Below are 26,637 nucleotides of genomic sequence, written 5' to 3'. Positions count from 1 at the left end.
AGTGTGTGCATGCGTCCGTGTGTCGTGTGTGTGTCTGTGTGTGTGAGAGCTAGTTGAAGGTGAGAGAGAGAACGTGAGTGTGAGCAAGTGTGTTAAAAAGAAAGGGAAAAAACTGAAAGAAATCAGTAACAGAGATAATAATACGAGAGTGTATAAAAACTTTGCACAATTTTTTTTTTCCTCAAATGGACCTTTACAGGTTCATTTTTACAGTCCCAGAGTTAAATTAATACTGGGGATTTTTCTGTGTGGAGAGTGCGGTGGAAAGAGTGAGAGAGAGGCCCCCTGTCGAGTTTCAAAGTAGTGTAACCATACCCCCTTGTTCCTCCATCCTGCCCCCCGCTGCCCCACACCTCAAGCCCCAGTCGGGGTCTTTGAGCCATGGGCTTGATGGTTGACAGCTGTGGAGTGTGAGGTGGGAGCTTGGTTGGTGGCCTCGTCACAGTGCACAGGCAGTACAGAATGTGGGCTGTCAGTGATGTTCAGACACTTTCACCCAGTGGGAGTGCTTTTAAAACACTGTTCCTCAGCATGGGGTCCAGGGAACCCCAGGGGTCCTTGAGTTTGATTGATTGATTGAATACTTTATTTACACGTTTGAAAACAGTGTGGAAATACAACCAAAGCTATGCTGAAAGGATAAAAGCATCATTGTTTCTAAATGATTGATAGTTATGAACCCGAGTCCACTCTCCGATGTAAATTACATTGTATATTGGGGTCCCAGAGATTAAGAATGTATCAAATGGAGATCCATGGCCTATTGCATATCAAACTTCAAAAGAAAATGGTTGAGCATCACTGCTTTAAAACATGTTACATCCTTGATTTTCACCCTCATTGTTCATTGGGTCAAAGTATCAGTTCAGCATTTCCCCAACATGACTCAATAGATAACTGTAAAGGGAATTCTCATACAATGGAGTCTATTGCCAGTTGTGGGTCTCAAATTCATTCTGCAAGGTTTGAAGTATTATCAATACACATTGTCATTCATTATTTGCCTATCTTGTGTGTGTGTGTGTGTGTGTGTGTGTGTGTGTGTGTGTGTGTGTGTGTGTGTGTGTGTGTGTGTGTGTGTGTGTGTGTGTGTGTGTGTGTGTGTGTGTGTGTGTGTGTGTGTGTGTGTGTGCGCGTGCGTGCGCGTGTGCGTGCGTGTTCTAGTGCCATCCCCTTGCAGAGGAGGATACTGACCATGCTGCAGTGGCTTCACCTTCCTGATGGAAAGCAGTGAGTTATTGTTCTTTTAATTAATCCACTATCCCGGCTCCGCCCCGGATAGTGGAGCCGGGCGGCCCCTGGTCCATGCCCGGGCGTAGGCGGGAACCACTTTGCGCATGTCAAAAGTTATATTCCAAATGAATGCTTTGGGTCATGTAAACGAGGAATACTTATATTCAGGTCCCATGTAAACGGGTGAGTGGAACAGACTACTGTGAAACGTTGACTCTTGTTTCATTTCAGGCCTTATGTCTATGCCATGCACAATGAGCAGCCTGACACATACGGACACAAATTGGGGCCCATGAGTCAGGAGGTGAGTATAGTGTGTGTTTGTGTTTTGTTAAAGGCACACGTACACTAACCAGACCCACAACATACACGAGAAGCCCTAAACAGAATCACTACCACAAACACCACACAAAAAAATCTCTTCTGCCACTCATTGTTGACTCAATTTTACAACTCTCGTAGGTTTGTTGATGGTTACAACATGGCAGTAGGTTTGGTGTTTAGATCTGGTTATGATCTGCTGTATGTGTGTGCATAGATTTGGGCAGGAGTAACATAGTCCCTCAATGGAACAAGTTAAAGCAGATCCAAAAACGTTCTGTGTTTCAGTTGAACAACCCTCTAAGGATGCTTGATAGGATCGTTGGCCAACTGATGGATGGCCTCAAACAGATGAATCTGCACCGATGTGTCAACATCATCATGGTGGGCGACCATGGTATTGACACACACACACACACACACACACACACACACACACACACACACACACACACACACACACACTCGCGCACACACACACATGCACAAAACTTGACTCAACTCAACTTTATTGTCACATCAGAAGTTCAGAATCAGCTTTATCACAGGTTTACAGAAGTAAAAAAGTGGGTGAAATTCGTTTTCGTGCATAGTTCCCATCATATCGATATTTCCATAGAAAAAAATAAGGGGAAGAAGAAGAAGAGGGGGGTGGGGCAAGTGGGAAATTAGATCAAACTAGAGAACAAAAAAACGTGTTTGGTTTAAAGCAGTGTGTGGAATTATCTATGATTAAAGTTACATTGTTACACAACTGTGTATAAATAATCAAATTAAGTATAAATGTGATATACAGCAATGGTACGCACACACTCACCCACTCATCTTCTTTCATATCTTATCTAGGTATGGAGGAGATCAGCAATGAAAGAACAGAGTTCCTCAGTAACTACATTTCCAACATTGATGACATCATCCTCATCCCTGGGCCTCTAGGCAGAATCCGCTCCAGATATCACAACAACCCTAAATGTAAGACAGGAGGAGTGATGGAAATCACAGTATTTAAAGGGATAGTTCACCCTCAAAATGACTTTTTTTCTATTGATCAGTCACCCCATGGAGACTTGAATTCATGGATACTTTTTCGTTTTTGTCGCATTCCTAAGCCAATAATTTGATGACCGGCAGCGGTTACGGTAGGAGACACAAAGAGTCTCCTTTGTGTCTCCTACCGGAACCGCTGCCTACCGGTCCGCTGGTCATCAAATTATTGGCTTAGGAATGCGTGAAAAAAAATTAATCCATGAATTCAAGTCTCCATGGGGTGACTAATCGATAGAAGAAAAAAAATGATTTTTTAAGACAATTCATCAAAAAAATTTAATAATTATATGCACTAGCACTCCACCTATGACTGGAAGATGTCCGAAGAGAGACATTTTGTATTTGGTTCTGCAGATTTCATTGCATGATTGATGAAAAATAAATATCTGATATGGAACATCCTCAATAGACCTGGAAATAGTACAGAACATGTGCAATCCACAACACTTAACACACCGGGGCGATTTTTTTCATGCGAATAATACGTTTTTTTAAAAAACCTTATAAAGTCAATGCAAGCTTCCACGTCAGTTTCGCGGAGCGAAAAAAGCGTCTTTTAATTATTCGGAACGAGTCCGAATTTTGCGTATATTCGCATATTCGCCGGTGTGTAACCGCCTTTATCCTTGGATTTGTGTCCTTGGCTGTTGTAGTTTGTCCTCCTAATCTATTTCACCATGTTTTTCATCACATACTGTGAAACTTTAATAGTTGCATTTCCAGGTTAACTGTTGAAATGTTGTTTTAAATGCACCAATATTTTTTGCTAAAACTTTGTACCACTTTTCAATGGCATTGACATATCTTTCTTTATTCATTGATTTTTCAGATGACCCAAAATCTGTTGTTGGAAATCTAACAGTAAGTATTTAATACTGCATATTGTTCTTTTTTTACCCATTAAGACCTGAGGCCGATTCTACAAATGTCTTCACAGTTTTCCGAAAAACGTACTTTGCTATATCAGTGGTGCTCAAACTTTTTCATGTCAAGGACCCCCAAAATAATATGGGCTGCGGACCCCAATCTCAAAAAAAGTATATATTCAAAGACAAATGTTCACGATTTTTCAAAAATAGCAGATCTACAAGCTCATGAGCTTGTATCGCTGCTATTTTTCAATAGCCAACCAATGTGCTATATAGCTAAAATGTAAAATGACACAGATGCTTTCCTGGTTTTAATGGGTTAAAAGGCATGCACTGACAGTACTGTAGTGCATGAATAAAAAGTTAAATACAACATGATATTACTTGAATGACGGAAACTCACGACTGCAACAACAGGGAAATTATTTTCACATCTTATTTTCATAATAGTTAATAAGGACACTGATTTCTAGAGAACAAATTAAGGTATCAGAATCAGTTCATCACAGGTTAACAGGTTTGCAGGTGTAAATCAGTGGGTGTAATTAGTTTTTGTGCAAGCTCCATCATTTCGTTGTTCTCCAGGAAAGAAAGAGAGGGAGAGCAAGGAGGGGGAAATACATCTAAGATACATACTGTAAATACACATAAAAAGCTGCATATGATCAGCAAAATATTCATCCATCACCAAATGAATTGTGTAATATATGTAACATTTGCCGACATATTTTCAAATTGTTTATTCGAGTCGTTCGTCCGGGTGTGTAAGGACCTTTACTTTGTTACTTTTTGATTTCCAGTGAAAGATGACAATATCATTTTTTTTTATTTTAATTTTAATTTTACAGTGTAGGAGACCAGACCAGCATTTTAAACCATACCTGAAGCAACACCTACCAAAGAGACTGCACTACGCCAACAACCGACGCATTGAAGACATTCACCTGTTGGTTGAAAGAAAGTGGCAAGTTGCCAGGTACAGTGACATCATCAAAACAGGAAGTCCAAAGGTGCAGTTTGACATTTGGAGGATTTATCAGACCAGAAATCTTTCTTTTATATCGTTTTATCTGTAATTTCTAAAACATCAGCCAATTCATTAATCTAGGTAGGTATGAACATGTTAAACACACAGTTACTACAGACCCATCTCCATCTGTCTTCAGAGATTTGAGCAGTGAGTGAATCGTACATGATTCCATCTCAAATAGAAACCTGTCATGAGTGCGTGCGTGCGTGCGTGCGTGCGTGCGTGCGTGCGTGCGTGCGTGCGTGTGCGTGTGTATGTGTATGTGTGAGAGAGAGAGAGAGAGAGAGAGAGAGAGGGAGAGTGAGTGAGTGAGAATGATGCTGGGTGTTTTATATTGTAAAAATGTGTCTGTGTGTGAGTTCATTGACATAAAGAGCAAGCTCTTCCTTCCTCATGTTAAGTTGTTTATTTTGATAAACCATGGGAGAGCTACAGGCGAGCATAAACACAGACACACACAGAGAGAAAGGGGATTACTAAATGAAAGAAATCTTTGAGATTTCACTGTAAGTGAGATACAGATCGGCTAGCCACTGCTGGTATGAGCTGAATGTTAAGAGGATTCTCTCACACACACACACACACACACACACACACACACACACACACACACACACACACACTGACTCACACAGACATGTAATGGTGAATGTCTACGTAAATATGTAACTAAATATTCACAGCAAATGAAAAACTTGTCCTGTCCTCTACGTTCCCTCGTCAGCTAGTGATTTACATAGTCTACATGCTTGTGGCTTCACCCCCTGGGCACTCACAGACACACACACACTCACCTACCCACCCACCCACATGTGCATGTCCACGGGTGTGCACAAACACACATACACACACAGTCACACACGCACGCATGGACACATGCGCACACACTAAACGTGCATCACTGGAAGTAGTGTTTTAATGGACACTTAATAAAATGCGCCTGTTTTTCAATTAGAGAACTGTGGCGGGATTTGTGTGAGGGCATGGTTGTTTTGGCCTGAGGGCCGAAGGACGTGAATTCCTGCAAAATACCAGAGATTAACAGCATTAAATCCCAAACCTTTTAAAAGTATTCCATACCTTCCATGGCATACCTTCTTCCATACCATAACTACAAGTGTCTTTTTATGGTGTGGCTCTGCAAGGTCGGTCTGTGTGTCTGTCAGAGCTAATATAATTTCGCAAACCGCTGAACCCCTCAGTGCCACAGAAGTACCTCCACTGTTATTATGTTTTAAATATGTTTGATACGTTTTGAAATATTTAACTTAAATTTGATCGTGGGAGTCAAAGTGGTTTGGATAGGTCTGAAACCTGGCCCAAATTTGGAGTCATATGCCATAGATATGTCATAAACGACTGACATCACAGGCTGGCCACATCAATCCAAGATCCATATTAGAGCCATGCTGTTCTCTAACTGTTTAAGCTCAATTACATTATTTTACCTTATTATTTCACATTATTATCTTCAAGTGTCAAGAGGTTAGAGCACCACTGACACAGGTATAAATGTGACAATGAAATGAGTGTAGATTTGCTCACAGATCTACAGTACTCAATGTTAAGAATTTTATAGGAGATCAAATGTGGTCTCTTCTCTCCTTGTTGTACAGAAAGGTTCCTGAAGGGAAGAGGATGTGTCGTTCTGGTGACCATGGATACGACAATAAGATTAGCAGCATGCAGGTACTTTCAAATCATTTTTGCTTCTGAGACACTTTTTCGCTAAAGTATAAATTAGGCTTTACAGTTTTAAATGCAACAGAGAGGGTGTAATGTTACCGTAGCTCTCCACCGCACCAACGTTGGTGGCGGTAAGTGTTGGAAAGCGTCTGTTGCCAAATATCTGCTGTTGAATGGGTGGTGGGTACACTCGCGTCGGGTCGCAAGTTGTAGGGAAGCAAGCTCGCTCGACTTTCGACCGTCGGATAGCAGCAGGCTTGTTGTTGACATCAAGCCATAGGCTATTCTTATCTGTCGGTGTCTGCCCTCAGGTGCATTCAGCAACGTTTTTTCACATCTTCCAACCGACTGATCTCCCGACTTCATTCGACTGCCAGTCTGTTGTAATCTGTAGTAGTCTGTTTGGTGGAGAGCTACATTTACTCTGTTTGAAGAAATACCTAAATGTACAGAAGATGCTCCATTTATTTGAACCATATAGATTTCAGGATACTGTAGGTTTTGTGTGTTTCCTCACAGTTGATTGATCCTGAGTTTTAATGAGATGAATACAGTGTACGGCCATATAATATTGTACTGGATAACCTTTTCTCGGTCAAAACGCTTATGAACAAGTATGCAAAAGGTTACAAGTTGATACAATGGCGTGAGTACCATTCTATTAAACTGGAGGCTGTTTTTACCAGTACTTATAACAAAGCTATCTATTTGCAATTCCTGCAGTTTCCCAGCACAGATTCACTACTCCACTGTGGCAATACGTAGGAGAATGTTTTGAACATTTAATTTTATTTTAGGATTAGTTAGTCCCTGATGCAATGTCTGTATTCATAATGATGGAATCAGTGAACGCATTGGCCATCTTTTATTTTCAGACTATTTTCTTAGGATATGGACCTTCATTGAAGTTCAAGACAAAAGTTCCTGCCTTTGAAAACGTTGAGCTTTACAACGTTATGTGTGGTAAGATATGTTTCATCACGTATGAGTTAAATTATTAAACTGAAGGTTAATGACTGTGTTATAGCTTTTAATTTGTAGTAAGTGCATTTGTTTTCAAATAAAACCAAACCCACAGTACAGTAAGTACCATTTTAACTCATTGAGTGCCAGAATTAATTAATGAATTAAGTCAGCCAGTGCCAGCATTTTTGAACATTTTTATTAACCTTTCAAGAGCCACAGAATATTTCGCTGAAGGACGATCGACACACCGAGTGTCGCAAAATACAGAGGAGTATCTCTGCCCTCCGTTCTTTCGTTATTGGCTGTTGAATATAGCTTGTTCTCGCCAAAAACGCAGAAAAAAACAAGAAAGCAGAGAAAAATGTATTTTTCTAAATCCTTTAACATTAGATCGGACGAGGCTGGGTTTGTTGTGATCACGTTATTTCCAGGTCTACTCTTCTCCAGAAGTCATAGGATCACTCATAGGTTGGCGAACAGTGCCATCTAGCGTAAACACTGAAAACACGGTTTTGACATGTTACACGTCATTGGCACTCTGGGCTTTTGAAAAAATGGACGTGTTACACATTGGCACTGAATGAGTTAATTTGAGCTATGTATCTCTTTTCCACTTTTTGAGTAATTTATATGACTGACATGAAACGTGTTTCACTTTCACATCTAAGATCTGCTGGGTCTGAAGCCGGCCCCGAACAACGGAACCCATGGCAGTCTGAACCACCTACTAAGAACCCCAACCTACAGACCCACCATGCCAGAGGAGGTTTCCAGGCCCATTCCCTCTGGTCCCACTCCCATGGGAACAGACGACCTGGGCTGCACCTGTGATGACAAGGTCAGCCATGATGACTCGGTGGCAGACCTGGGCCCAATGTCCTATAAACAGCAGTGGTGGAAGAAGTACTCAGATATTTTACTTAAGTAAAAGTAGCAGTACCACAATGTAGAAATACTCTGTTACAAGTAAAAGGCCTTACTTGAGTAAAAGTACAAAAGTATTGGCATGAAAATTGAAAATTGGAAATACTCCAGTAAAGTAAAAGAATTGTACATAAGTACAGTACTTGAGTAAATGTATTTAGTTACTTTCCACCACTGATAAACAGCTGATAATGATACATGGACAACAATTTTAGGCAATGCAGAGCGGCAGTGCTCCATGTACGGATTTATAATAGTAAGGATAGTGTGGCACATTTTACAATAATGTCACTTGTCACATATTGGAATACAAAAGTTAATGTATTTGTTAATAGTTAACTTGGCATTAACTAATGTAGTTGTACATAATACAAACAGCAAATACATGAACTAGGCTAAACTTATAATGAGTTACCTATTAAATTATTCCAATATGAATTGACTTTAACTAATGTAGTTAATGATGCACAAATACATTAACAAAGCATCAGATAAACATACATTAGTTTGTAAGTAGTTAACCAATACATTAACAGTTGTGTGTGCTACATAGTTATGTATAAACAAAACATGGGCTAAATGTATAGTTAGTAAAACCGTTACAAATACATTAGCTGTCAGTTATTGACATTATACTTTCATCAAAATGAAATAATGATTTACAAATATATTAATAAGTCATATGTTAGTGTCTACATTTATTTATTTATTATTTACACAAAAGTAAATTAAAAGTACATAATATAACAATGAAACATAGATGTGTTTGTCAGATAATGATTATATTGCTAAGTTAACATACATACAATACATTAATTGACATTAACTGATATTTTAGTTGTACAATTATATGAATATTGTCTTGCATGATTAATCATTTATAAATATACTAACGTTTAGATAGATAGATAGATAGATAGATAGATAGATAGATAGATAATAGTAGTAACACTGTTACTACTATAACTAATACATAATGGATTTGCTAACTACTAGCCAATGAAAGGTTAATCTCATACTTAGTTTATATATTTGAATAATTGGTTTAGTAGTGCTTTTTCTGTGAGACTTGGAGAGCTCTGAGAGAGTTGCAATTTAAAGGCTTATAATCACGATCATACCTTAATTTCTTTTTACAATTTCCCAAAAATGATATTGGAACTGAGATCATCATTCTTGGATAACAATATTTGAATTATTCCAAGACATTGCTATAGATTATACACATTTCACAAGCAACGTTTTGTTGAGTTTTTGTAGTGTAATGTCATACTGCATATCATATACATACAGTATATGCACACACATACCCAAAATATATAATTTCATTCCGTGTCCATTCAAGAAGTAAATTTGCCCACTTGCATACCAGTGGTTACTGACTGTTCTGAAACTCCTCTGGAGGCGCATGGTGAAAAATTATAATGTCCTACCAAAGCAGAAAAGTACCTTGCATGAGAAGTTAAATCAATGCTTCTCATGCAGTTGCAATATTTTTAACTGTTTTCAGATGTTTTTGTCTCTCACGGTCTGCTCAGTAAGAAAGGGGGAAAAAAAGAAATCCAACGTCCAATCCAAATCCGACTAGAGATCAGCTTTTCAAACATTCAGTTTAAAGCACACCAAAGCAAACAACCACAATGAATGTACAATTATAATTTCTTTCTTATGCCAAATAAACCATTTGTGAGGTACAATTTACAGAGCAAACCTGTAAAAAGACTTAGATACAATTATTTGCATGTCACCCACTATTAATCAAATTCCTTAGTGTGTGCGTGTGGGCGTGTGTGTGTGTGTGCGCGCGCGTGTGTGGGTGTGTGTGAGCGTGTCTGTGTGTGTGTCATTTTGGGTGTTTTACATTGTAATGCATCTCTAGGTGCCATTGACTGACTGGCACTGTGTTGCATTCTAACCAGTATCCCTAACTGCTGCAATAACCCTATCTGTTTAATTTACAATATATCCTTGCTTTCTGTAGCAGAGCTGGAATCATATCACTTTCAGTTAATTCCATTCATAGCTTAAGTAACACTTGCAGATGATTGGCTAATAACAAAGCTTTCATTCTCAATCGTTCTTTTAAATGGATATGATAACATGCAGTTCTTGAAACACCGAGTTGAAAATGAACTGAGCCCAGCCCTGCACCGAGAAATCTGGAGTGTTTATTTAATTCTGATAGTGTGAAAAAAAATGACCCTTGTGGGTCCATTTTTCCACTCTGAGTTAAATTAAACACTGAGGATTTTATTGTGTTCAGCTGAATGAAATGTGTGTGATTCCCATGTGGATCTCTGGCAAGAGATTGTTTCAATCTCCAATCTTTTTGCAGTTGCGTGTAAAAAGTAGGGGCCAGAGAGGTTTGAAAGTGACCCTTGTACGAGGCTATAACCTGGAGTCACTCTGGCTCTGTCTCTTACAGAACAAAGTGGAGGAGCTAAACCAGCGACTGAGGCAAGCTATTGATGGTCAGTTTGATCATGTTAAAGTGTGATGTTTTCAATATTAACGCTAAGATAATCTGGGTATTATTTAATTGTATTATAAACCAGAGAATAGGGGACTTTTTTTTAACATATATGTTTTAAACAATTGCATTATAAAACATTAAACAGTCCCTTATTGAATTGTAATACACAGTAAATCATAACTCTTGAGGATTAGTCCCCCATGGAGGGTCACTAAATATGGAAATAATTAAAAATAAATTTAAAAATATTGCCCATGGTGTGACCTAAAACCGTATCAAATTTCATTGATCAGATTTCAAAACCATCTTGACCTACGCCATGTCAAGAGAATGGAACATTCATATACACATACACATGTGAGCACACCTTTTATACATTTTAAAATGTAGGGGCCCATTGAAATTCTAGGGTTTTTCTTTTCAGAATGTTGCTGCATTATTGTATTAATAGGTTAGACATTTGTCTTGTTACATATATGGTTCTCTTCTTCCATCCTCCTATGGTCCGGCTCTCCCAGATAGCAGAAATCTGCCATATGGTCGACCTGCTGTTTTGTACCGTAGCAAATATTTCATCCTCCATCATGGTGACTACATCAGTGGATACAGTGAAGCTCTCTTCATGCCCCTTTGGACCTCATACACGGTCAGCAGACAGGTACTGTAAGTTTTATCTCCTATGTTGTTCTAAGTGTTATGTTAAAAAAGAGCCAAAGTTAAGAACAACAGATTAACGTTATGATCTGTCTGTCTGTAATAAAGTATTGGTAGCTTAAGAAGACGGTGCGTGGATATCTTTCTCTATCGTTTAATGATCAGTGGGCTGCCTTGAGGTCCCCCAAGGTCATGGTCAACGATATAATTTAGAACGGAAAGATGCAGAACAAGAGATGTTGGGGGGTAAGGTTTGCGCGTTGTATTAATTTGTGTTTGTGTTTGGTTTGTGCTGTGTGTGGTCCCCAGGTAGAAGTGTCACCGCTGCCCGAGGCCCTCTCTAACTGTGTGAGACCAGATGTTCGTGTACCTCCAGCCTTCAGCCAGTCCTGTACCAATTACAGAGCAGACAAACAAATCACCTATGCTTTCCTGTACCCTCCGCGTAAGTTACTCTAGACCCACTGGCAAACAGAGTATGTCCATGGATCTTTTCAGCGACAGTCCTTTCATAGTTAGTCCTCACATAAGTTACTGCAAGTCTACGGTAAGCATTATTTATCAAGCTTAATCCATTCACTTGTCTAGGTCCCAAAAAGTAATTTAGTCTTGAGCAGTGGTGGAAAAAGTACTACATTTCTTTACTTAAGTAAAAGTATCAATACTGCATTGTAGACTCTGTTACAGGTAACAGTCCGGTAATCAAAATTTACATTCCAAAATTGAGTGTGTTGGTGAGTGTGAATTATTACTTTAGTCCTAATTAGTTGTTTTATTTTCCATATCGACAGAGTTGTCCTCAACCATGGATGGGAAATATGATGCTGTCCTTATCACTAACACAGTCCCCATGTATCCTGCATTCAAAAGTAAGTCTGTTTAATGGCGATGTCACATTTTGCTGTTTCTATTATCCTCTTTGGGATTAGATACTGTATGTGATTTGTACACTCCAACAAATTACACAGAAATGCCCTATATTGTGGATGTTACTACAGTTTTGACACATGGGGTTACATTAAAATCTAATCAAAGCATTTTAATAACCTATATCCCATATCCTATAATACTTGGAATCTTGGGTCTCAGATATACATGTTGTCTCTTCTGCTCTTTTTGTCTATGTTTTAGGGATATGGGGTTACTTACAGAGGGCTCTGGTGAAGCGGTTTGCCAGTGAGAGAAACGGAGTGAATATAATTATTGGTCCTATATTTGACTATGATTATGACGGCCTCAGGGACTCCACTGAGAAGATAAAACAGTAAGAATATCAAGATTTTGTCTCAGCCTGAACCTCATTAATTCTTTGTCATTTGATGGTGTTGCTCGCCGAAAATAACACAGTTTCAAGAGATGTGTTGCATCACGTTTTGGTGAGTGACACTGTCGCACAACAAAGTATAAATGAGGCTTTTAGTTTGCATATCTACATACTAAAATAATGATACATGCATATCCTGTATATATTTTTTGTGCAAATGCATTCTTAAATCTAAACTGAAATTAGGTCTGGGTATAATATGCCCCTTGCTTTTCCAGTGAAGATGAAATGGCTTCTTGTTTGTTTTACCTGCCCTCTCATTTTATATTTTGTCAATTTATTTTCTTTTTTGCTACTATATTATGTCGTTCATTTTCCAAGGATATTCGAATATCAGTTTTGTCCATATGGTACAATATTTAACACCACCCCTACGCACCTAGTGGCATGACAAAAAGTTAATAATCCCACAGTGTAAGTTTTGTCCATATGGTATAGATCAGAACATTAATGCCACCTAGTGGCATAAATTCATAAGCAGAATCCCACAACATAGCTTTCTGAAAGCTTGCATTGCCATGAGCAAAGTATGGGGCTTTTAATATACACCATACATACCCCTACTTTTACCCACAACTTTCTCCTGATATTCTCGACTATCAACCCTAATTACCAATTGTGGATACGCCTCACCTTTTAGATGTTTCTTTACTTTAGGTATGTAAGTGGTACAATACCCATCCCCACCCATTACTTTGTGGTGATGACCAGTTGCCTAGACTTCACCCAGCCTGCTGACTCCTGTGCTGGCCCCCTGAGCAGCTCTGCCTTTATTCTACCACACAGGCCAGACAATGAGGAGACCTGCAATGTGAGTATGAGTTCAAATTAGTACTGTAGGTGCATATTATAACATTTCTTGAAATAATAAGAGACATTTCCCTTGCCATCCAAGTTTTTAGGTTATGGGGCATCTCAGAAATCTCTGAATAATAGAGTAGTTGAGGCCTTACCTGGTCTTTGAGAGAGGCTTAACTGGTTTTATCATCAGTGTGGTGGTTTTGCATTAGCTGAAACCTTTGTTGAACTCGGCAAGTGTTGTCAATGTATTGCATCCTAATTTTATACTAATGCAACTTACTTTCACCCAACGTCCTTGTAGAGTTCTGAGGAAGAATCACGCTGGGTGGAGGATCTGATGAAGATGCATACAGCTCGGGTCAGAGACGTGGAGATTCTGACGGGCCTGGACTTCTACCGCAGAACCACACGGAGCTACCCTGAGATCCTCTCCCTCAAGACCTACATGCACACCTACGAGAGTGAAATCTGACAAACTCCAATGCACAGTTTTTTGGTCAAAGCAGACCGATTTAGATGTGAATACCCACTGCATGTTACTGTCCCTCTGTGGTTGGGAGGAACAGTAAACAATCTACAGTATTTTAGGTTTCAATGCAATTCACATCGACCTACTCAGTACAGATCCTTTCTCTTTTTCCATGGTGAATGTGTGGTAGATGAAAGTGATTAGAGTATCTGTTCGCACTCTATCTTACTGTGCCTTTTTTCCCTTTTCCCCTTGATTTTATTTTTGTGGATCTGTGGAGATTTGCAGTGTTAATAATCTTGCAATATGTGATGTAAATTCACAAATTATTGCCATGAATGAAGGGAGAATATGTAACAGCACTGAGCAGACTGGAACATTCAACACTACCAAATATGTGGTACAGTCCAGTTCAGTTTTTGTTCCTGTTTGTAATTGTCCAAGCCAGTGTATTTCAAATATCCACTGAATTGTCAAGTGCTCGATTATAGCAGAATATACTTAATGATTTATGGCTGAAAATAATGATTCAAGTGTAAAACAAGACAAAACAGGAGTGCTTCCTTTGGGTTGATTTTGAATATAAAATTACCTGTTCACTAAGGGTATAAGAAGTTGAATCAAGCACTCATATGTCACATGCCAAAAGGCAAATTCCACTCATCACCTTCTCTTTCAAATTCTTTATTACATGTAGCCTATGTCGTAAACTTGTCTGTCTGTGGAGGGGTCACACCCTGCATTTCCAAAACATTGTGTTTGATATTTATTAATCATACAAATATCAATGTATGCTGAGAATAGTCCTCCCCACTATTTTGCACAATTACAAATAATACCGTACTGTAGCAGTTGCCATACTCACAGAAGATAAGTGGTGAACTCACCTCTCATCATGACCAGTATAACTTCTTAGATCAACAATGTGGTAGTGCGTAAAACTTCAAATCATGCTTTAGAAAATAATGTATTTAGTATGTCAGATAAATCAAGTGATATATTGCAGGTTGAAATGATATCCTGTGATGCACTATAGGCTGTAGTCAGGTCCACCTCAGTTGAGTTCTGAGGATTTGTTCATGAATATCTGAAAACTGATAAGGTCTAAGTGCCGGACAAGACCAACAAATGTGTTATTGAGGCTGGATGACTGAGTAATGAGTACCCCACTATTGGAGAATTGTATTTTATTTTATTTTATGAGGCTGACCCATTCAATTTGACCTTGCTCGCTGACTGTTTCCATAAGACTTTTCCTTTGTGTGTGATGTTAAGTAATGTGATATTGTGAGAGTGAGTGCGTGAGTGTGCACATTTGTTTGCGTGTGTGCATGCATGGTTGTTGTGTTTTATTCAATGTGTTTTTGCTGTTGGCTGTGTGTGTTTGACTGCTGTGAGTGCTGTTTTTTACTTCTGTTCTGTGCACAATAACGCCAATGATGATGTTTTTGTATTGCTCTCTAAAACATACCACCTGTGACTGACTTATTTATGCCTTATCGATTTTCAATACAATAAATAATTTTTGTACTAAGTCATCTGCTGTGGTGTTTAATAAACTCTTCGAATGAAGAGAGTATGCTTGCATGTTTATGTTATCAACTAGAATTGAGCAATTCTGACTGAGGAGATTAGTAGTTTGTGAATGTGGATCTACCTCAATGATTGGCTCACAGCCATATAGGCCTCCAGTAGTTCCCAACCTTTTCAGGCCCTGACCCCCCAAAATAATATTTTGAACTGGGGACCCCCCACCCTGATAAGTACTTGGAATTGTAGGAGTTGAGGCATTGCGTTTTGTTTGACTTGTAGATCGGCTATTTTCCCAATTTTTGCCTCTTTCTTATAATATTTGACAATTTGGCAGGGGCTAATGTTTGACCAGTATTTTGTTGTTTGTTGATTACTTTTGATGCAGTAATGGTCTTTTTTCTTTTCTTCCTTGATTTTTTTGTATTAAAAAGGTCTTAAAAGTCCATAAATATTCCCTTCACTGTCATCTCTGGACTGGGGGACCCCCCAAAAATCATGTGACCACAGGTTGAGAACCACTGGCCTATATGTGGCATCTGACATGGCTTTTCAAGTAGTTACACTTTGTACTGCTTTCTGATGAGTGATATTTAAATAAAAATAAAAATAAAGATTCTTTGGGCATTTGAAAAATAAGTGTTTGAGTCTAACAAATCAATGTAATCTTTACTAGCCAATTAGCCAATAATAGCTACAGAACGGACATTGTGAACTCCGGGAAAAGGACTGGTCGGCCTTTTCTTTGCAAAACAATCTGACGTCCGTCCGTCCGTTCGATACAAAAGAAACGTTTGTGAGCGACTCGTCAATCAGGACCAGTGTTGCCAGGTCTGCTTATTATAAGCGAAATTGGGCTTGTTTTTCTGTAAAGTTGCTTGTAAATATTGGTAGTTGCGGGTTGTGGTTTTTGGGCTTGTTTCTAAAGTGTAGTTGATTATTTGGGCTTGTTTCCTAAATGTTTCAACCTGTGGTTCTCAAACTTTTTCATGTAGCCTACTTAACTTGGCCACAGATCTGAAAATATTTTGTGTATTTAAAATGTTTCAAAAACATAATTTTTCAAGATTTTTCAATGAAAATAGCAGATCTAAAAGCTTGAGCTTCTGCTATTTCCAAATAGCCGATTTATGTATAGGTTCAAAAGTGTTCCTGTGGCCTGCTTCTTTTGGGCTTGTTTTCATAGACCTGGTTGCTTGTTTGTCCCTCAAAACCTGGCAACACTGATCGTTGTGCACCACGGGGTAGGGAGTTTGGATAATAGCCTAGTACCTCCGTGGTTAGGAATGATGTTTACCCTATATTTTAAACTCACAATTGTTCATTTCTTCATCTGTGGGATTTCATGTTGTGTTCTTGATTATGTAAAGTCAAGAAGAAGCGAGTCAAATAATATACCAACCATCGCCAGATATTTCAGCACGAAAGGCAGGTACGAAGAAGTGAATCCGTATCTGATCGAGGACATCCTGGCTGTCGACACATCTCAGCTCCCTTCAGATCAATGCCGCGAGGTTCATCTGACCGCCATAGTGAGACATGGCACAAGGTTAGTGGCGTAAAGCCGGACTATCACTTTTCACGGTGTTTCGACCAGGTGGGCGTGGTTTTGAGGTTAGGTTTAGGCATAGTTTCTGTTAGGTTAAGTTTAGGAATAAGGTTAGGTTTAGGCATAGTTTTAGTGAGGTTAAGGTTAGGAATAAGGTTAGGTTTAGGCATAGTTTATAGTGCGGTTAAGTTTAGGAATAAGGTTAGGTTTTAGGCATAGTTTTAGTGAGGTTAAGGTTAGGATTATTAGGGTGGGTTTAGGGAAATGCATAAAACCACGCCCACCTGGGCGAAACACCAAAGAAAACGCGAGTCCCTGTTTCCCAAAAAGTGGCTCGGGACTCCGGACACATATTTGGGTTTTTGTGGGTCGCGACTCGCGAGTAAAAATCCCGTTGTTCTCTTCCTAGTTCCTACATAAAAAATGTATATATATTTCAAAAGATTTTAAAAAGTTTAAACAAAAAAAATCACCAATTAAAACAATTCCAACTTTTTTCAAGAGTATTTCATGAATAAAATGTCAATAAATACATTTAAATATTTTTTTTTTTTACACATTTCATACACTTACAACTTGTGAAATGGGACCTTCTGCATAATGAGTACTTTTAATTTTAGTAATGAAGTATATTCTGATGCCAATACTTTGCCAATTTTGAATACCAAACTTGTACTTGTACCAGACCATTTCTAAATTGCAGTATTGATACTTTTACTTGAGCAAAAAAAATGTATGAGTACTTTTTCCATCACTGCACAAGGTATCCAACGTCCAAGAACGTCCAGAAGATGCAGCGAGTCTACGACTTGGTTATGAACAACGCCTCTGGCAGCGACAGCTGGCTGCGTGACATCCAAAACATCTGGAGCATGTGGTACACGGAGGACATGGACGGCCGCCTGGTGGAGAAAGGTGTGAAGGACCTCAAACATCTGGCTGTCAGGATGTCCAAGTTGTTCCCATTGTTGATCTCAGAGGAGAAGCTCCGAGGTGGACGGGTGAAGTTCATCACCAGCTCGAAGCACAGGTGCATCAACAGCACCTTGTCCTTCCAGAGAGGTCTGACAGAACTGTGGAGTATTGATGGTAGGTAGGTGGCTATAGGTGCTATAGCTGCTGGGTGTTGGTCAAGCGAACAGTCTTTTTACCCCCGGTCTGAGTAGCCCCGCCCTGTAGGCCCACTGGGCGGTGCTTCTTTCGCTCTACATTAGAAGAGTTGGGAACGTTGGGGGTTGTCACATTCTAATACAGCCCAAATACCCGATTTCAGCACCGGCCTCAGTGGCGCACCTCGTTAGTCATTTGACTCCCAATCCATTAGCATTGGGAGTCTGGGTTCGTCTCCCGCATGGGACAATACTTTTTCAAACACAGCAGACTACTTTTTTTCGCCGATAAAGTATAGTTTTGGACCATGACGGAGGCGCGCCGACTTAGCAGACCTTGAGGCCGAGGAGTCGCGCCCGAGCGCCTCCAGGCGCGAGTGCCCGCGACGACCGGCCGATGGTCTGCTAGTCGACTAAGCGCCGTCCGAGTTATGTACCGATAGGCACAGAATCGTAAATGATGTTGTGGGGACTGCGTTTTCCCCAACTCGTTTCACTCAACTCGCCTGTCTCTCCCCGCACCCTCCCCGCCCCCCGCTACTGAGACCGGGGGTAAAAAGGCAGGTCGCGTTGGTCAAGCCCCCAGAGTTGCTGAGAAACATTGAAGCTGCCACCCCAGTGGCCAAAGCTGGAACTGCAGGCAGGGAGAAATACATGCACGCGCAAAACATACTGAGAGATATTTATATTTATACATATAAATATGTAAACATATTATACATACATACATATGCATTTACATATAAATATGCATCTCGAGTGTATTTAATAAATATCTCGCGTTCAATCCTTGACACACGGGCTGCCGTAGAACGCAAAAAGGACACTAATGCGCATGCTCATAACTCTACGGGTGGTCAAAATCGAACCAATAATTCTACTTCCGGCAGGTTTCCGGGTGCTTCAAAACGCCACTGAGCACATTCATTGAAATGATAGCTGGGGGCGGGGCAATCCGCCCTCTAGTTATATTATACCTCTATGGTGTTGGTGCCTCGATGTCAAATCAAAATTGTGATATTCTTTGCATTCACATGTTTTTTTTAAGTAAAAAAGGGCTTAATGACTAAAACGAAAAGACAATTACATAATTATGCCATAAATTACGATATATATCCAAAATCCCAGACAATCTAGTCTCATATAACTATATACAATATTGATATTTTGCCCAGTCCTAACATTTGGTAGGAGGGAGTATAAACTAGGCTTAAGTGATGTTTTCATTCTTATAATATTGATGATGGTGATTATTGGGATGTAGGCCTACTTACAATTTATTTTTCCCCATCTACCACAGACCAAGAATTTGACTATGAGGTGAATGATGCCCTGATGAGATTCTTTGACCAGTGCACCAAGTTTCTGAAAGATGTTGATGATAACCCGTCAGCCACTGAAGAAGTCGACAAGTTCAATTTGGGACCAGAGATGAAGCGGGTCACGGAGAAGATTGCAGACCGTCTTCATGTCCCGTACAGTCTCATCACTGATGGTCAGAAAGAATACAGTATTAGGGGGAGGGGGGGCTACAAGGGGGTCAGCTGAAAGACTGATGATTCATCTTCATCATTATTATAATTAACATACAATAATGGCTATTTTTATCAGAGTTTCACTGTTCTCTATACCTACAGTACATAAAGGAATCCTAGACCAAATGACAGACCATATCAGACCAAATCATGCCTGACATTAAAATAAAAATCTTAGATTGGGGTCCCAGACATAGAAATAAATAAATAGGTAGTTCATGCATATCAAATTGGGGTCCTTGAAATGAAAAAGATTGAGAATCACGGTACCAATGCATTTTAAGCTATTGATTATGTTGGTTGTTTGGCACCTAGATGTATCCATGCCTCTAGTCACCATATTCTCTCAACTGCCAAGAGTGTATGCTTTCACACCGATACCAAGTCCTGAAGTTTGACATGGTATCCTAAATCAGTGTTTTTCAAAGTGGGTTTGGGCTGAATTAGTAGTTTAATTTCACTGCTTTAAAACAAAAACAAAAAATCTAAAAATGCAAGAGTGACTATTGTAGCTATATGTTTCAATAGCACTATGCATTTATTTCTCATGTACAGTTATGACTGAAACATTAATTAGGGTCCCTAGGACAGAATCGTTTTTAATGTAGATCCATTAGCCTAATGAAAGTCAATTTGGGGTCTATTCCAAGAAGACAGTGGATTGGGAACCCTTTTATTTAATATCTTGAATATCATCCACTCATTTCAGCATATTAAAATGCTTTAGAACAGTAAGAACCTCTCAGACTTGTAGTCTCCAGTACATCTCAATGAGCACATTTTTTACATACATTAACTAGAAAAAGTGCTCCTCGGGGGGACAGACCGGGAGGAAAAGAGGGACAGACCGGGAGGAAAAGAGGGACAGACCGACAAAGCCTCATGTAGGCCGACCCCCTGGGTCTGGCAAAAATACTACACACTGGAGGTACTCTAGAGGTGTGTGATCCAAAAGTGAGTCACAAGATGTTCTGACAGGCGCTCGGGTGGCACAGTGGTAAAGTACATGCCCACCACCACAGAGTCTAGGGGTTTGAATCCACCACAGTGCATCCGACTTTGTCGAGTATCTATGTCACAGTACGTTTGGAGAACCAGTACGATTGAAGACAGAGCGCTCGTTTTTAGGCACGGGGCTCCTTCGGGGCGAGGCGGGGCTTTTCGAGACAGGGTTTATTAGCGAGGCTCGCGAGGAGGAGAAGGAGGACGCGGCGCTGCGAGGCGGGGGTTTATTACGCGAGGCTCGCGAGGAAGAGGAGCCTCCTCCTCCTCCTCCTCCTCCTCCTCCTCGCGTAATAAACCGTCCTCCTTCTCTCCTTCTCCTCCTCCTCCGAGGAGGAGAAGGAGAACGCGGAGAGGCGGGGCTTTGATGCGCCGACGCAGACCTGTCTTTTGTTGTTCCCCCCCACATAGCAACCAGGACACTACGCTAGGGGAACCATAATATCTATGAGGGGAACGCTGAACACGCGTTCACACGCACACGCTTGTCCATGACGGAGGCGCGCCGTCTAGTAGAGCTTGAGGCCGAGGAAGCGCGCCCTCGCGCCTCCAGGCGCGAGTGCCCGCGCTGACCGGCCGATGCTCTACTAGACGACTCAGCGCCGTTTGAGTTGTAAACCGATAGGGACAGAATAGTTCTTTTCATGGATCACTGTGTGTGTGTGTGTGTGTGTGTGTGTGTGTGTGTGTGTGTGTGTGTGTGTGTGTGTGTGTCTGTGTGTGTGTGTGTGTGTCAGGGAGAAAGTAAAACAAAAGCCAGAACACAATAAAAGTATCTAAACAGTCCTGCTTTCAATAAACCAAAAAAAGCATGAGCGCGTGTGTGTGCGCTTTTGTGTGTGTGTGTGTGTGTGTGTGTGTGTGTGGGTGTGTGTGTGTGTGGCCATATATGTTTGCGCACAAGCCTGGCTTGTGGCTCCCTCTAGTGCTGGGTGGGTGGTAAAAACGAGTGCGCTTTCTTCAATCGTACTGGTTCTCCAATCATACTGTAACATCTATACGAACACAATTGGCCCGTGTTTGGGTTAAGGAAGCTGGGCAGGAAAGGTGATATTTGTCACTGCACGAAGTGTTGAGCAGCAGGAGGAGTAGGACGGAGGTGCCACATCCTCCCGGCAAGGGCTCCTCACTGGCAGGTGAGCCAGTAGGATACAACAGCAGTGACAATACACATAAATGTGTGTGGGGAAGAACAATTAGCATAAGGACTAAATTGGGGAGAAAAAGTTGTAAAAAGCCCATTTAAATAAATACAAATAAGTTCTGTTTTGACACAAAAAATGTCACAAAAAAGTGTGAATATTATGTCAATATAATGGATTCTGACCTCACAATCAACAAAATGCAGGCTCCTGTGCAAAGAGAACCATTACTCTGGTAGTTAATAACAGGGTAGGCCTCAAAGAGGGGCAATAATTAAACTAGTTATGCACACCAGAGTTCCTTGGTTTTAAGGTCAAACTAATGACTGAGGAAATGAGTGTTTCCTTCTCTTCTATAAGCTATAAGTAATCAGCAGCACATGTCCTGTCAGCATATCATTGAGCTCACTCTACCCATACTTGATCACTGTTCACAATGGGTAAGAGTGCCAAGTATATACATTGTAGATTTGTGTGAATTCACTTGGGTCTTAGTTGTTTGAACTTAAATGACTGAAAGGCTTTTGTGACTACATTAGTTCTAACTTTTCGGTGACCTTTTATCCTGCAGATATGGCTCAAGCTGCATTTTACCTTTGTGCCTATGAATTTTCTATTAAGAATGAGAACTCCCCCTGGTGTCAGCTCTTTGATGCAGTTGATGCACAGGTATTTAAACTACAAATTATCATATTTTTGAATGCTTAGTGTAAATGTAGTGAGCTTGTATGTCATAAGAAGCAAGGTATGCCTACTAAAGATATAAGGAAATTAACTAGCCAGAAAACAGAATTGTTTATCTTTATATTACCTGCAAAACAGCTCACATAATAACCTGAATAATTCACCTAGCCCATCTCATAATCAAACTTGGCATAGTTTGTATTCTCTTATTTAGGAAGTAAGCAGCACTTTTGTTATGAAATCAAACAAACATAGCATATCCCACATACACACATTATTTAGTCCTGTGTGTTCTGTTCTACCAACAGGTTTTGGAGTATGCTCTTGACCTGAAGCACTTCTGGAAAAGAGGCTATGGTTACCCCATCAACAGCAAGTCAAGTTGCCTTCTTTTCCATGATGTTTTTAGCCGACTGGACAAAGCAGCCAGTGAGAACAAGTGAGTTAACATGTATAGAATAATACACAAACATACAGCAACACTTGAAAAACCTACAGATGTAGATGTTCATACCGTTTCCACTACTCATTATAGTCATGTGACTCGTTCACTTGATAATCTGATATGAGGATGACACTCTTGCATATCTATTTCCATCTAGGTCATCACGTTAGCAGGTAGAAATCAGAGACAATTTGAACAGTAATGTAGGTGATGTTTTGTGGTGGCTGTTACACCAGTGACTGTTATCACTGAATACTTGCATGCACGGGCACTCTTGCATAATGCTGATTACCGTGCCCAAAGTGCAATGTTTAGCAAAGTCTATACAGTCTAGATATAAGGCCTTGTGCTCAGCTTGCACACTGAAAATGGAAATAATACACTGGCACACTGGCATAAGTGTATGAGAGAGGATCTTTCTTTGAAAATAAAATGTATTTTTTAATTGTAGTCAATTTAAGTCCCCTTGCATCTGCATGTACTTTATCTCCTGCACATACTCTTTCCTCTATTCATGCAGCCTATCCTATTTAGTTTTGTGTACAGTATACCTTCGAGCATGTAGCCTATGTCACACACCAGCTCCCAATGGCATGATTCATATAGAATAGGGCATAGCAGTGGTGGACATTTTGTGGTGCCACAGATCGAAAGCCCATTATTCTTTCCCAGAGAGATTTCCGAAAATATTTGTATAAATTATTTTAAGCCTGAAACCAAGCCATCCAGGATCCTGGTGAATCATGACCATAAAACATTTGATTACGTGTCATTTTTTAAAAAAAAATTTCATTATATATATATATATATATACTATATTTAGTAAATAATACCCTTTTTTTTTGCGTTTTTCAAATAATCCTGAAACCCCTGTAAACACCTTCCTGTACTTTAGGTTGGGGAATGCGGTGTCTGAAGCTGTGACAATCCAGGTCGGCCATGCAGAGACACTTCTGCCCCTGCTGACCCTTCTGGGCTTCTTCAACGACAGCGAACGCTTGACATCCACCAACTATGCCACGCAAGTCCAGCGCTCATTCCGCACCAGCCAGTTCTTACCCTATGCCGCTAACCTACTGCTGGTGCTGTATGACTGTGGAGAAGATGGCCTGAGGCTGCAGCCACTGCTCAATGAGAAGCCCATGGTTTTCCCTGGTATGGATCGGCACCAGGCATCCATCCCTCTATACCAAGATGTCAGAGATCACTACAGGGAACTGCTCCAGGGCTGTGACTTTGAGACTGAGTGTCAGCTCTTCCAGGAGACTACAGGGGAAGGGTTGATCGGCTAAATGGAAGGGGTTGTATTTCCCATACATTTTCTTATAATGGGTCATTTGTAGAGCACCGAAGTCTGACATCACTGCCGCCAGAGGGCGCTATCCCCCTGGGTCACAGCGTTATTTTTTGTATTGTAATTCCCATAGGGGAATGTTAGATCACGTCATATAAGAACTGTGTTCCAGAAATAAACAAATCAGCCGGGCGATTTTACTCATATGGATATGAAGCATCAACTGACGGTAAAAAAAAAGTACACATGTATCCATAGGGTAAGAATTTTTTTTTTTTCTCCAAAAACAGACGTTATCAAATGCAACTCAATATCATACATAAACGACAGTCAGTCACATACCTGACAAAATCACCAGGATGATTTGTTTCCGATAACGCCATGGCTACCAGGGGTAGTGGGAGTGACATCAGGACTTAGGTACTCTATTGCTCTTCCTTATTGTCAATAGACAAGCTTTTACTTGAACACTTCCCTTCATAATACACCTACGTACTCTCCTGGACACAGGGTTTCCCTTAAATGTGCCAGCTACAGTATACTCAGTATACTCATTGGTTAATGAATAACCAGCATCTAAACAGTGGAGATGAGAATTTTGTATGCAGCTAATTGAATCTTGTGATTCATACTAAGTATTATGATAGACCAAAGAGCCCTGCCAAGGAATTCCATTTAAAATCGCATCATGCCAATACAGTATTACTGCTTTAGTAATAATTATCATTCATTACAGAACAAAATAAATATTAAAACATATAGTTTTGCTATATACTGTCATATTTTCTATATTTTATGCTTTAGTCATTCTTCAACATTGTCATGAGCATATTGATTCATAACACTGGTAAAGGGTGTAAACATCAGTATCATGTCTGTTTGTTGTAATACATTTCCTTACTTTAATTTGACACACTTTCTTGTGCCTGATTAGGACAAATAGGAATGAAGAATTAGGCCTATAATTTTGATTAGATTCTTAAAAAAGTAAGCTTTAAGGTCATTACACACCGGCGATTATGCGAATATACTCAAAATTCGGACTCGGTCCGAATAAATAAAAGACACTGCTTCGCTCCGCGAAACTGATGTGGAAGCTTGCATTGACTTTATAAGGTTTTAAAAATATATATATTATTCGCATGAAAAAATCGCCCCCGGTGTAAGGACCTTAAAGAGGCAAAAGGTGTTTTGATTGATTGATTGAATACTTTATTTAGAAAGACATGGTAACAGTACATGGAAGTACAAATCACAATACAAGGTCCTCTAAACTGGATCGCTCATAAAAGCACTTGGGTTATTTAAAATGAGATCCCCGTGCAATCAAATCATGATGACATTTAAGACTATATACAAATATACACTACTATGCAGAACGTCATACAATCAGCTTACATGTTACTGGTATGAAAAACAAGAAATATGTACAATAGACTGTTTTAGGAGGAGGGGAGGGGGGGGGGGGGAGGTTAGGACTTTGACAGGGGCCAGTTTGGAATTGCAGCCTCCTGAAGGTGATTCTTTAGGGCAGATTTGAAAGTGAGTAGGGTTTTACACTCCTTTACTCCTTTGGGTAGGGCATTCCACATTTGTGTTGTATATCATGAGAAAGAGTTCATTCCCTTGTTTGTGCCAAATCTGGGTTGAACATGATCAGTGGAGCTGCCTCTGGTGTTATGATCGTGGACTTCATTTACGTTTTGGAAGTATTTTGACAAATACAGGGGGATCCCAATGTTGTGTCGAATCTTGTAGACCAGGCCCAAGGCAAGTTGCCGTACTCTGTCCTCAACCCTGAGACATCCAACCCTAGCAAAGTGAGCAGGGGTTAGATGGGTTGTATGATTGAGGCCAAGAAGTAACCTTACCAGTTTGTTTTGGGATGTCTGGAGCCTTGTTTTTAAGGCCTTAGTGGTGTTGTGATACCATGAGAAGCATGCATAGTCGAAATGACCTTGGATGAGGGCCCTTGCTAGAATCTTCAGGGTATCGAGTTCAGAGCTGAGAGATTTTTCGACCTGCAGCCTGTCCCTGTCCGAGACCAGCAGAGCCGAGTCATCTGCGAACAGGAACAGGTTGCAGTCGCAAGCTGATGACATATCGTTCACATATATCAGGAACAGTAAAGGTCCTAGTATACTTCCTTGCGGAACGCCACAACTCACTGGGAGGGGGGGGGGGACAGGGTTCAGTTTACTTCGACAACCTGTTCCCTCCGCTCTAGATAGGATCTCATCCAGCTAGCCGACGTATCATCAAAACCTATTGCTTTTAGCTTATCATCCAGAATTGGGTGATTAACGGTGTCAAAGGCCTTCTGGAGGTCCAGCATGACCATGCCGCAATATTTGCCCTTGTCGACCTCTTGTTTGATGTAGTCGTTCAAATAGAGAAGGCATGATTCAGTGGAGTGTTTTTTTCTGAAGCCAGATTGGAATTTGTAAATTAGATTTTTGTCCGCAAGATACTTATCAACCTGTTCATAAACTATTTTTTCCATGACTTTCGAGATGGAGCTAAGAATAGAAATAGGGCGGTAGTTGCCGG

The 26,637-nt window shown here is 40.3% G+C and overlaps 2 protein-coding genes across 2 annotated transcripts in view; both read left to right on the top strand.

Annotated features, from left to right (window-relative positions):
• The window catches only part of enpp2 (ectonucleotide pyrophosphatase/phosphodiesterase 2), a 29,104-nt gene extending 13,779 nt beyond the window's left edge, over positions 1–15,325 (top strand). The window contains exons 10-25 of the mRNA XM_080426082.1: positions 1,165–1,230; positions 1,465–1,537; positions 1,843–1,951; positions 2,401–2,526; positions 3,431–3,462; positions 4,319–4,446; positions 6,117–6,189; positions 7,062–7,149; positions 7,821–7,990; positions 10,502–10,547; positions 11,068–11,207; positions 11,513–11,648; positions 11,995–12,072; positions 12,335–12,467; positions 13,185–13,338; positions 13,630–15,325. Coding sequence (XP_080282208.1) covers positions 1,165–1,230; positions 1,465–1,537; positions 1,843–1,951; positions 2,401–2,526; positions 3,431–3,462; positions 4,319–4,446; positions 6,117–6,189; positions 7,062–7,149; positions 7,821–7,990; positions 10,502–10,547; positions 11,068–11,207; positions 11,513–11,648; positions 11,995–12,072; positions 12,335–12,467; positions 13,185–13,338; positions 13,630–13,800 — 1,723 coding nt within the window. The 3' untranslated portion in view covers positions 13,801–15,325. The remainder of the gene's footprint in view (positions 1–1,164; positions 1,231–1,464; positions 1,538–1,842; positions 1,952–2,400; positions 2,527–3,430; positions 3,463–4,318; positions 4,447–6,116; positions 6,190–7,061; positions 7,150–7,820; positions 7,991–10,501; positions 10,548–11,067; positions 11,208–11,512; positions 11,649–11,994; positions 12,073–12,334; positions 12,468–13,184; positions 13,339–13,629) is intronic.
• Positions 15,326–16,567: 1,242 nt separating this feature from the next.
• LOC308084391 (multiple inositol polyphosphate phosphatase 1-like) lies at positions 16,568–24,842 on the top strand. The gene is made up of 6 exons (XM_080427035.1): positions 16,568–16,876; positions 17,640–17,965; positions 19,286–19,480; positions 22,236–22,333; positions 22,657–22,787; positions 23,689–24,842. The coding sequence occupies exons 1-6, from the start codon at positions 16,614–16,616 to the stop codon at positions 24,083–24,085; spliced, it is 1,410 nt and encodes a 469-aa protein (XP_080283161.1). The 5' UTR covers positions 16,568–16,613; the 3' UTR covers positions 24,086–24,842.
• Positions 24,843–26,637: the final 1,795 nt, after the last annotated feature.

Source organism: Gymnoscopelus braueri (assembly GCF_963280865.1).
Source record: "Gymnoscopelus braueri genome assembly, chromosome: 4".
In the NCBI taxonomy this organism is placed as follows: Eukaryota; Metazoa; Chordata; class Actinopteri; order Myctophiformes; family Myctophidae; genus Gymnoscopelus; species Gymnoscopelus braueri.
The sequence above is the reverse complement of the archived record's forward strand: the minus strand, read 5'-3'. Positions and strand labels throughout refer to the sequence as shown.